This window comes from Carassius auratus, chromosome 35, assembly GCF_003368295.1.
Source record: "Carassius auratus strain Wakin chromosome 35, ASM336829v1, whole genome shotgun sequence".
Lineage (NCBI taxonomy): Eukaryota > Metazoa > Chordata > Actinopteri > Cypriniformes > Cyprinidae > Carassius > Carassius auratus.
The window spans coordinates 14,679,681-14,692,683 of record NC_039277.1 but is presented as its reverse complement, the minus strand read 5'-3'; the positions used below and the strand labels follow the sequence as shown (position 1 = coordinate 14,692,683).

The window sequence follows — 13,003 nt, the reverse complement described above, 5'->3', positions numbered from 1 at the left end:
AAATGTTACATATTGTGATACCCTCTCCAGCCGGAGTGACGCAACATAAATATTTAAACCCATTATAAATGTGATATAAACATGATTTGTAGTGATTTCGTCTTTTGGAAGGCTAAACAAAATAGTTTTGCTTTCTTCATGAAACAACATCACACACCGCTGCCTTAAGTGAGCGGAGGCTAGAGAGAACAGAGGTGGGCGGGGTTGAGAACTGCGTGGCCAGTGGATTCTATGAAGGAGTGTCCAGCGGGCTTGAGGCAACCAAATGTGACGACCCCAGGCAGGACTACACCAAATAACTAGTTGATTACAGACATATCTCGAATATCCATTTTCTTCAACAAAATGTAGTATCCTCACAATTATATTCCTTCTTAGAGAAAAATTGTATCTTAGAGGACATACCTAAACTCACTGTTTAAATCTTATGTGCCCTCCAGAAGTTTGCGCTCTGCAAGTGAACAACGCCTTGTGGTGCCATCCCAAAGAAGTTCAAAATCACTGTCACTGACCTTTTCCTGGATTGTGACCAGCTGGTGGAATGACCTCCCAATCTCAATTCGTACAGCTGAGTCTTTACTCGTTTTCAAGAAACATCTAAAGACTCATCTTTTTCGCCAGCACTTAACCAACTAATTATTGCACTTTTCCTTCTTTTCTTGTCTTTTCAATTATAAAAAAAAAATGGCTATGTGTTCTATACTAGATTAACTGAGTCATTTTACTTGTATAATGTTGTTGTTCTCTTGCTGGCCTGACTGCTTCGATTGTTCTCATTTGTAAGTTGCTTTGGACAAATGATTAAATGTAAATGTAAACGCAAATTTCCAGTCAGGATTTAGACTGATGTACTGAGACTGCTCTCATTAGAGTTACAAATAACCTGCTCTTATCATCTGATCGTGTTTGTATCTCTCTATTAGTGCTACTGGATCTTAGTGCTGCGTTCATCACTATTGACCACAGCATTCTTTTGAATAGACTAGAAAACTTTGTTGGCATTAGCGTAAGTACATTGGCATGGTTCAAATCATACTTATCTGACCACCATCAATTTGTAGCAGTGAATGAAGAGGTATCTGTTGATCACAACAGATGTTAGAACGAGTCATTTTAGGAGGGCGAATCAAAAACAGAGATGTTAATTATCTGACCTAAAACCTCTGCATGGAATAACATAGAACACTGTCTAAGACTCTATGGCTGCTCTGTCAGTTCTTTATCATCAGTTGGGAACCTAGGTGTGCTATTTGATAGCAATCTTTCTTTTGAAAGCTATGTTTCTAGCATTTGTAAAACTGCAATTTTCCATCTTAAAAATATATCTAAATTATGACCTATGCTTTCAATTTCAAATGCAGAAACATTAATTAATGCGCTCATGACCTCAATGTTAGATTATTGTAATACTTTATTGGGTTATTTATTGTTCTGTATGCTTAAAACCGTTATTGCACAATATAGGCCTATTCTTTTAGGTTACACAGATAAAACAGTCAGATATGCAGTTTTTTTCTAATTTAAACATTCGTAGTAAATCAAGACTTCACAAGTTATAAATATAAAATAATAATGAAAAACTAAATGAGATAAACTGTGTACAGAAAGTGAGTACAGAACTCTCAACATTAGGCTACTAAAAAGGTCAGTGTAATCTTTCACTCTGCACCTTTGTTGTTTATGATGAATTTGGTGCTTGCACATACACCACTTGTATTATTATTGCAGTTTAGATGTTTAAATAGCTGCAGTACTCTCACCTTGCCACAAGGAAAAATGTGAACGCCTGCTCAGACCCTTATGTGGCGCTAAATACTTTTCCATATCAAAGGATTTTTTTTTTTATAAAAATGAAGGTTACTGTGGATTTTGGTGAACGCACACCAAACATCAAATCTGTTCGTATGCACATTTTATAAATAAGGCCCTTTGTGTTTTCTTTGCACCGGTTCCCTTTGTTGTCATTGTTGTTAATTGTTTAGTCATTAAGTTCGGGTGCGTGTGTGTCTCATTATCAGTTCTGTGTCAGTTCAGTTGTCTGGTGTCGTCAGTGTGTACTTTTTTTGCATTGTTGAAATGTATCATGCGGATCATTAAAAACTGTTTTTCTTCATCTTGTTCTCCGTCATGTGTGTGATTACCTCACAACTGTGACACCATTGAGTAAATTTTTTTTTTTACCTTATTTTACATATGAGGGACTACAGTATATCTTCCAGTATATGTGTAGCACTTGACTAATTTAATTAATAAAGTAATGTTTTAATGAAGATATTTTAGATTTTATTATTATTATTATTATTATTATTATTATTATTATTATTATTATTATTATTATTATATTTTAACTGATTAATTGTTATGGTATTCATTTGATAAAATTAATTCATTGATATTCATTAATTTATTTGTAAAAAAAAAAAAAAAAAAAATTGTCCTTTGTGAATTAATTAATACATACAATAAATGATTAAATGTCATTAGCATCAATGTGGGCGGTAGATGGGTTGGTCAGTCTGTCTGATCCAGACACTGTATAAATGAAAGGACAGAAAGGATAGCAGAACAAACTCCTAATAGCAGGAGACTCACTCATGGCCTACGAGACAGAGGATCATGAGATTCAGTACTGCTTTCCTGCCATCAACTCATCATGTATCAAGGGAAAACGCTCCAGTCATGAATCCAATATCATGTATGTGTTTTTTTCATTGCTGTCAACATGGACTGTGTTTCTGAACCTGCTGGTGATCATCTCCATCTCTCACTTCAAGAAGCTTCACACTCCAACCAACCTGGTCATTCTCTCTCTGGCTGTGGCCGATATGCTTATAGGGCTTATTGTCATGCCTGTGGATGCCATCAAGCTAATTGAGACATGTTGGTACTTTGGAGACACTTTCTGTGACGTGTTTATGATAATCATGGGATTGCTTCTCTCAACATCTATTTGTAATTTAGTTTTAATTGCTGTCGATCGTTATGTGGCTGTGTGTCACCCTTTATTGTACCCACAGAAAATAACAATGACTAAAACTTTAATAAGCATCTGTCTCTGCTGGTTTTTCTCATCAAATTACAATACTGCCTGTTTAGTTAGTAGCAAATATTTTGCAGCTTCCAAAAGATCAGATGCGTGTTATGGAAAATGCTATTTAGTAATAAGTTTTTCTTGGACATTCACTGACCTTTTCTTTTCCTTCTTGTCGCCTTGCACCCTGATTATAACTTTATATTTGAGGATTTTCTATGTCGCACATCAGCAAGTGAAAGTTATAAACTCCCTGATGAAGAGTGGTAAATGTGTAACAGAAGGATCAGTGAGGAGGAAATCTGAGAACAAAGCTGCACTGACATTAGGAATCATTGTGACAGTTTATTTGCTTTGCTATATTCCCTACTATATATTGTCTGTAACAGATACTACAGTAACATCTTCTGCCACAGTGACATTTCTGTTATGGACTTTGTATGTTAACTCCGGTCTAAATCCTCTTATCTATGCTTTATTCTACCGCTGGTTCAAAATAACAATTAAACACATCTTAGCATTTAAAATATTTGAGCCAGCATCCTCTCTTGTGGACATTTTTAAAGATTATTAATGATTTTTGTGGATGATAAAGCACAATCTCTAATGCTAACATACAATTCTAAAGTCTTAGTTTGAGTTTTACATTTAATATGGAAACATTCATTAACAGAAGAAATAAACAAGTACTTACCATGATACTCTTGTGTTTCATTCAATGTTCTTGTCTTGGCCTTATTTTTTTATTTGGCTGAGATGATTTGTAACATTTCAACATGTTAACAATACACACTTTACTCAACCATGTGACAATTGAGTGTGTAGTTGACATATTCTCTTTTACTGAGCCTACAAAGCTGGGTCATCAACGTTAATGATAAATGTATTGCAGAATGTGTGGTTTTGAATATATATGCTTAATGATGTTTATGAAATAGAATTATATTGATGTAGGCTATTACTGCTTAATTACCTGTCATTTACATTTAAATGTGCTTTGTATGTTCATATAGTTTATATAAAGCTCAGTGCGGTGACTAATTACTTTTGGTTATCTGCATAAAGTAAAATCTGGGTATAATTGATTTTTATTAAAGTTTATAGTCATTTACATTTTAATTATAATACATATTAAATAAATATTAAAATGTTAGTAATAAATACAATGTAAATAAAAAATATATAGCACTAAAAGGAACTAAACTGCTAATTCCACTCCTACCTCTAAACTTAACTGTAACAATTTCTTAAAAATATGTACAGTTTTATAGAAAAACATAACAGACAAACAAGTGTAATTACAAATTTGCCAAAAATAGTACCAAAAGTAGTCCAAATGATGATGTTTTACAGTCACAGTTTTCTCTGGCAGAATATAATAGTATTGTTTGAGGAACAGAGCAGAATTGAAGTTTAAGAAAATATAAACCCAATCTGGCACACATTTCTCATTAATATCACCGTTTATGAACGCTGCCAAGAAGAGACTAATATTATTGAATAATACAAGTTTTATTATAATTTTTTTAAATTCAAATATGCGGCATTATCTATATAAATATGCATTAATTTGTATACATTTTCAGAACTGAAATGTGCACTATGGATGAAGCCATATTTTGTTGACATTATTTTGTTTACAGAGGGGTTTTTAGATGTTTCTTTTTATTGCTTCTTAGATCAAAAGATACTGTCAACAGACAAAAAAAAAAAAAAAAAAAACTTTTAGAAATTATTAGTTGTATAAAGCAGGTGAATTATATCTAAACAATCCTCATTGTAAAAGCCTTCAGAATATTGAAAGGATGTACGTGGTATAACTGCTGCTGAAGTGGATATTTCTAACTCATTTTGATAAAATGGCCTTTAAAGATATGTTTTTTTTTTTTTTTTTTTTTTTTTTAAGATAACAGATAAAGTGCAGTAAAACACTTAAAAGTGTATTACCGTAATTTACTACTTTGAAACAACACTTTAGAAAAAGGCAAATAGACAATTAAACAAATAAGAATTTAACAATTAAGCAAACTATTTTTCACACAGTAAGTTTAAGTGACATAATGTTCAGTTGTGTTGCATTAGCCTATTTAGAAAAACTGAGCAAGAATCACAAATCTTTTATTAATAATGATGAATTTGTGTTAATATAAATCAAAAACATAATGTCAAAAAGAGGACAGCCATATAGAACTATGTGTAAGTGTCTAATGTATTATCATTGTGGTTCATCACAAAGTGAATAATTAAATGGCTTAAAGCACATCTCAGATTAAGGTCCTTAAGGCATTTAAACGATGGAGCTATACACAAAGGAAAGAAGCATAACAATGAATAAATATTAATAAATATGTGAATAAATTAAAGCCATAATGAAACTACTAAACATCACTTCATGTAGGGCACAATTATTTTGATCCAAACAAGGCTAACATTAATGCAAACCATTTTTTTCATGTTCAATTGCGTTGACTATAATTATTCAGTTTAGCAGCAGAACTTCTTTCCCTTTTTCTATTTGATTATACTTTTCTAAACAACCTTTATTCCTCTGTTTTTGGTATTTGACACTGAGCACTGTACACATATATACACGCTTCATTAAGAGTGCCACTCTAGGTCAAGTCATTTTTGTTTCCCTCTTGGGTGGAATAAATATCATCACACCTCTGAAGTGGGCATTTTACCTAACACTTTTTTTTTGTACTTCATGTGATTTTGGATTATTTTAGTGGATTTATACATTTAGACATTCAATTATTTAGTAATCCTTAAATCACTGACTCTGCAGTATAGAAAGCAGCTGCTGTTGCATCAGACTGTTGTGTGTGTTTGCCTGTATTAGTTTTGCACCTTTAATGAAGGAGCGATGCACTTGAGGATCATCTCTGCATGTGGCACATGTGTTAATGGCACTCTCAGGTGCACATTTCATAAATAACAAGCCATGATGTCATGGGCTTCAGAGTTTACTATAAACAATTTCTTGGTAAAAACAAAAAAGGGGGCACTCTGTGTGTGACATTTAAACCCATGAGACTCTTGGAATGGTTTTAAGTGTTTACATTGTCAAAGCCATTTTATTTACATCGGATAATAAAATTCCACAACTTTGAATTTATATTAATCTATTCATTTGTTGATCACTATTGTGCTTTAATGTGCAGGTCACTTTAGATCAAATATATGTTATAGAGAAATTGTGTGATCGTCTTCTCCCAGTCGTTTGTAAAGTTAAAAGCACAAATAACACAATAAGCACAATAATAAAATAAACACAAAAAAGAACAAAGAGGTTCATTGACATCAGGGGTGGCAAACTCCGGTCCTGGAGAGCCGCAGCCCTGCAGAGTTCAGCTCCAACTGTAATTAAAACTTTTTATTCACAAGTTACACTTACATATATTTAGCTGAAGTATGATAATGCATATTTGGCGTGGCGCCGTTTTGGCAAATCTGAGCAGTACACAGGCAGCATTATTTTTGTTTTCTCTGTGTACCAAAAAGTATTTTTGTCGATTCATAACGTTACGGTTGAATCACTGACAGCAGATGGATTATTCTGACCAATTCACTATATCAACAAATTAGAATACTTACTAAGAACAAAAAATAAATAAAATAAAATAAAAAATAAAAACATTTTTAGTGAATCATTGGCCTTCTGGAAAGTATGTTCATTTACTGTACATGAATTTAATACTTTTCTTTAATTACTGCCTCACTTCAGCATGGCATGGAGGTGATCCAACAAGTCCTCTAACTCATATGACCATATAGGTCATTTGTCACTATCCTCAAATAAGACCCATACGAGCGTTCTCTATATTAGCGCCCCTAGTATTGGCTATAATACATAAACTTTCGCCTAAATGCATTGTGGGTTTATTTTAATATGTTTGCTATTTGCGTTTTGAATTGTTTGTGTTTTAAACTCCAGATGTTTTGCTAAAAAGATATGGATTTTAGATGACTTCGAGTCATGTACAGTTAAGGTTTTCTCTCGTTTATTAATAATATGAGTTTTTATTTTCAAATTGATACTGGATGCTGTTTGTCCTATTCAACTAGCTTGACGTTCAAATCATTCAATCGAACTCTGGAGTTGTACTTGTGTATTTGTAGTATAAACACGTTACCATGCTTTTTACCACAGTTACTGTGTTTATTGTGTACTCTTTAATTAAGTAACACAGTAAACACATAATTTGCTATGTCACACTTGTAGCAATATTTGTCTTTGCTCACATGCTCACAGGAAAAGCAAACTTTTCATAAATAACGCACCAACAGGAAATTTCCATGTACTTGTACCTATTTGAAGTAGTGCTACTGTGCTGTAACATGGTGTACTAGGCAATTCTGGTAAATGATGCTACCCCCTCTTGCACTCTGTTCTGCTCAGTTCACATGCTCTAATAATATTAGCTTTATGGACTATACATTATTTGGATAGTAAAAGGAAATTCAGTTAAATCTGATTATGTTGCATACAACTGAATAAAAATAATATATTGATATTTAAAGGGGGGATGAAATGCTAATTCATGCATACTGAGTTTTTTACACTGTTAAAAAGTTGGATTCCCATTCTAAACATGGACAAAGTTTCAAAAATTAAGTTGTACGTTTGAAGGAGTATTTCTGTTCCAAAAATACTCCTTCCGGTTTGTCACAAGTTTCGGAAAGTTTTTTTCGAGTATGGCTCTGTGTGACGTTAGATGGAGCCGAATTTCCTTATATGGGTCCTAAGGGCACTTCTGCCGGAAGAGTGTTCGCTCCCGTATAGCAGAGCACTGAGAGCACAACATTCATTCACTGATCAGAGCGAGAGCGTTGCGAAAAGTCACAAAATAAATGTGTTTTTGGTTGCCAGGGCAAGACAACCATGCACAGATTACCAGAAAAAAAAAACAGCATTAAGGGACCAGTGGATGGAGTTTATTTTTACACCGCATCAATGGAGTTGTGCAAGTGTTTTTGTTTGTTCCCTGCATTTCGAAGATGCTTGTTTTACAAACAAGGCCCAGTTTGACGACGGATTTGCATATCGTTTATTTCTTAAGGAAGATGCAATCCCAACGAAAAAGGCTCAAGATCGTGTGTTGGTACCGCAGGCGGTGAGTAAAACTGCTTAAAATATCTCTGCCTCCTTGTTAGTGCATCCGCCTCCCATGCCGGAGACCCGGGTTCGAGCCCCGCTCGGAGCAAGTCGTTGCTGCTGCTGCTCTCGTTCAGTTTCAGCCTCGGGATCTGATTCTGGATCATAAATAAACGGCTGAATCTGACTGTTAGCCATGGTTTGTTTTGGATGTTTTTTTCCTCACGGTAATGTCACAGTTTCCAAACGCTCTCAATGCAAAAGCCTACTGGCGCTCGTGATTCTTTAGCTCCGCCCACACGTCACGCCTCCAGCCGGTCGTGTTTTTCCGGGAAAAATCGGTACAGACTATCTTTCTCTTATGAATATAATAAAACTAAAGACTTTTTGGAGTTATGAAGGATGCAGTACTACTCTATAGGTACTCAAGATTAACAGGATATTGAGTGAAAACGAGCATTTCACCCCCCCTTTAATATATTTTCTGTCCAGATTTATTGTTTTACTTTTTAGATGTTATTTTATTGGCTTGTATTTTAAAACATTCAATATCATTCAAATTGTTGTTTAATTGAAAAGTCTTACATAATTATTTTATATTATTTAATAAACTAATAAATAATAATTAAAGAACTTTCAGTTTGGCCTATAATTTTTTTATTTCAGTGCAGAAGGGAAACACATGGAGGTCAGAAACAATACACACACTACACATTCTGTTGCTATTGATTTAAATTTGTAACAGTGAAGGAAGTGCACCTCTGTCTCAATCTGTCCTGTTTTACAGTGAGCACATACTCTTTGCTCGTTGCGTAAACAGCTATTTTTGTGTACTTGGTCAGGATCTGTCTCTGCTTTGTGTCTCTTGACACCCTAATAATTTGATTTTATAGTTTGATAAGAGTCGTAATTTACTTTGTGTTTTAGTTTCTTGGTCCCAAAGTTCCAGAAATATTATTTTAGATTATTTGATCATTTTATTTATTTTGATGTTTGGGTGAGAGGCAGTGCTGGTCTGAGACTGGTTAGTGTTAGTAGAGTTAGTCAGGTTAGTGAGTTTCTAATCTAGCTGGATTCAGTTCTTGGGTTTTTAGTGCATTAAACTCCCGCCTCCATCCTTAGCTCCTCCTTACACAAGCATCAATGTACTGAACTTGATGTGAGCTGTAACTGGTAACCATTACAGAGGTGTGATTTGGGCTCACTGAAAACTAGTCATGCTGCTGCATTTTGTATCATTTGTAGAAGTATGAGTACGTGAGATTTTGAGAATTTGAGCTAATAGCAAGATACTTTAATAAGAATAAAAACACAGATTACACAAATGCTAGGTGAAACAAACAGTTTTTAATGATTCTGAACTATTTTCTATTTATACATATTACTGTTTCAACATTTCTATTACTTCGTCCATATCTTGGATTTTCTTTTTTTCCACAGAAGATTCTAGTATTGCCTTATCCGTGAAGTATACATATCATGCTGCTTCGGAACTCAAAAAATGCACATTAGACATTGTTTCATTCAGCATTTGCATTAATCTTTTTCTGTGCATTGTAAGTTAAAGGTGACAGAGACCATTACATTATTTATATGTAGGTTTGGAACAACACATGTAAATGTTGACCATGTTCAAAAATTTGGTTGAACTTTCCTTTAATATTAAGTTATTGTTTTATTTGTAATTCCTAGACCTGAACATGGGAATACATTTCAAGTGTTATAATTTCTGGGCATTGATCTCAAAGGTTGTGTTCTAAGTAAAATAAAATAAAACCAGACTGTAAATCATCAATGACAGTCTGTAAAAATGTCCATCATAGAGGATGCTGGCTGAAGAATTCTAAGAGTTAGAATGTGTTTAACTGAAATTTTAAACCAGCTGTAAAATAAAGCATAGACAATAGGATTTAGACCTGAGTTTATATGAAAAGTCCATGTTAGAAATGTCAATGTAGTGGAAGAGATTGCTGTGTTTTTTGTTAGAGAACAGATGTAGAATGGAATCCAGCAAAGCAGATAAGCTGTCACAATGATTCCTAATGTCAGAGCAGCTTTGCTCTCAGATTTCCTCCTCACTGAAATGTCCACTACACATTTTATACCATAGATTTGAGAGTTAATAACTTTTACTTGCTGTTGCACAACATAAAATATCTTCAAATATGCAGTAATGATCACAATACAAGGAAATAAAAAAGAAACGATCAAATCAATAAATCTCCAAGCAGGTGTAATCAAAACAATACACTGGCCATAACACAGTGTTTTGTCTGACATATTAAAATATCCATTACTTATTACAAAGCAAATAATGTAAACTGAACAGCAAAACCAGCAGAGACAGATGCTTATTAAAGTTTTAGTTGTGGTCATTTTCTGTGGGTAGAGTAAAGGGTGACACACAGCCATATAGCGATCCACAGCAATTAATACCAAATTACTAAGAGATGTAATAAGGAGCAACCTAACGATGATCACAAACAGTCCACAGTAAGTGTCTCCAAAGTACCAACATGTCTCAATTTGTTTGATGCCCTCTATGGGTATTACAATAAGTCCAACAAGCATGTCGGCTACAGCTAGAGAGAGAATGATCAGGTTGGTTGGAGTGTGAAGCTTCTTGAAGTGAGAGATGGAGATGATAACCAGCAGGTTCAGAAACACAGTCCATGCTGACAGCAATATTACAAACATGTAGATGAAATTATATTCAAAACTGGAGCGTTTTCCCTTGGTACATGATGAGTTGATAGCAGGAAAGCAGTATTGAATCTCATGATCCTCTGTCTCATAGGCCATGAGTGAGTCTCCTCCTGTTAGAAGTATGTTCTGCTCGCTGTACTGTGCTATCATTTATATAGTGTCTGGATCAGATGGAACAACCCATTTTCCACCCACTTTGATGCTGCACTTTATTTTTATTTTATCTTGATATGATGGATACATATAGTCTAAGAGTTAATCCTTTTTTAAATATAATATAGTAATTTAGAATAACATTACAGTTACATTTTTTTATTTTTTTTATTTATCCTTTATTTTTCCAGCAAGGTCTCATTGAATTAAAATAAATTTCAAATAAAACTTCACAAACGTACACGTCCCAAGACAAAATTATATAGAACCAAAGCAAAACAATAATCATAAATCAATACATTAATTAAAACAACAACATGGCTAATTTACAGAAGTTCTAAGCGGACATGCATTATCATGTTTTTTTTTTTTTTTTTTTTGCTATTTCCTCTTTATAACGTCTTAATTTTCTCGTTATCTCGACATAACAAAAGTTGTTTTCTCGTTATCATGACATGACAGTTTTGACTGTTGCTATAATAATGATAAACAACCATGCAGGCGCTCTTAGTGTAGCCTATATTTCAGCAAGTTTTGCTTCGCCTATAGGTAATAACGTCTACAATACATAAATAAAGGCTGATCAATCACTGTTGATTTTTCCAGAGACAGTACATCAAACGTTTAGTTTTTGTAATTAACATTTCAAAACAACACCTTCAGAAGGATGCAGAACTATTCTAAGATCTCTTAGAGCTGTTTGGATTAAACTAGCAAATTAGCATATGCACTTTACATATACATCACATTTCTCATCAATATGGTTAACAATAAAGATTAATAATTAGGATAAGAAATACATCACAAATAGCCTACATCATTAAATCCCATCCTACTTTAGATAAACAGAACATCTCCGCTTATTAACTAACAATCATGTGCCTAAAAGAAGCACAAATAAAGATATAGGTGCAAACAGAATGCAGTGACGTTAACCTTGGTTTTAATAAGCAGTTATTTTATGACCCAGAACGCTTTGGTGAAACTCGTGCATCTAGCAAGAACATAATACACAAAATAATCATATTGATTCAAGCATTTAACATTTATGAATTAATTAAATGTCAGTAATGAACAAACACAAACTATAGCGATCATGAGGAAGGTCCACGTACAGTAAAGTGGATAGTGTACAACCCCATCAGTTATAGTCAGGCATACTGTACATTGCCACCTGCTGGTGTATTTTTTTTTAACTTCTTAGAGAAAATTAAGTCATTATAACAAGAAAACAACTTTTTATATCGAGATAACGAGAAAATTGTCGTTATAACGAGAAAACTACTTTCGTTATGTTAAGAGAACGAGAAAATTAAGTCGTTATAATGATAAAACAATTTTTGATATGGCAAGATAACAAGAAAACAAGAAGGAAATAAATTATAATGCATGGCCACTTAGAACCGTTTTAATTTGCTAAACACTGCACTATTTTATTTATTTAATCTTTTAAAGAAGGAATTGTTTCTAATGGAGTTAACGCTTGAACTTCCACAACCACATAGCACAGTAAGAGAAAGCTGAGATTACATGCCCTGAATGTACCCCAGGTTTTTATAATTGAATCCCATTTGATGACTAGAGATGCAATATGCCTTTACAGTATAAACTAACATTTCAATCAGGACCACTTCCGTCAAGTATATTTATGACAATTATAATTGAATACAGTTAGTGTTGGCGGTATGGTTATGTTCTGGGTAATGCTCCACATGCCTGTCCATGCAGCCATACTTGGACAAAGCAGCAAGACAAACCCCCCTGGGGTACAGAACAGAACCATTATAAGCATACATAATTACAATTCACAATTACATGAGTTGTAAACAAAAATGTGATAGAGACTGCTTCCAATGAAGAGACTGTAAAGAAAGAACAAAGTTAGATCAGATTATAGGTTCAGTTGGTGGAGTTGGGGTTGGAGGAGGGAGTTAATTGCAAGCAGTGATGCGATTGAAGAGATGCTAAAGAATGGGAATTTAAATGGACCGCAGGTGATAGGTGTCAAGACTGGA

General features: G+C 33.9%; 1 protein-coding gene and 1 pseudogene across 1 annotated transcript; one reads left to right on the top strand and one right to left on the bottom strand.

Moving 5' to 3' along the window:
* The first annotated feature begins 2,540 nt into the window (after window positions 1-2,540).
* LOC113054852 (trace amine-associated receptor 13c-like) lies at window positions 2,541-3,605 on the top strand (annotated as a pseudogene).
* A 6,315-nt stretch (window positions 3,606-9,920) lies between these two features.
* LOC113053915 (trace amine-associated receptor 13c-like) lies at window positions 9,921-11,083 on the bottom strand. The gene has a single exon (XM_026219083.1). The coding sequence runs from the start codon at window positions 10,983-10,985 to the stop codon at window positions 9,921-9,923; it is 1,065 nt and encodes a 354-aa protein (XP_026074868.1). The 5' UTR covers window positions 10,986-11,083.
* Between the last annotated feature and the right edge of the window lie 1,920 nt (window positions 11,084-13,003).

Coding starts and splice junctions, on each gene's coding strand:
- LOC113053915 (XM_026219083.1), bottom strand. CDS start 10,985: ATGATAGCACAGTACAGCGAGCAGAACATACTTCTAACAGGAGGAGAC.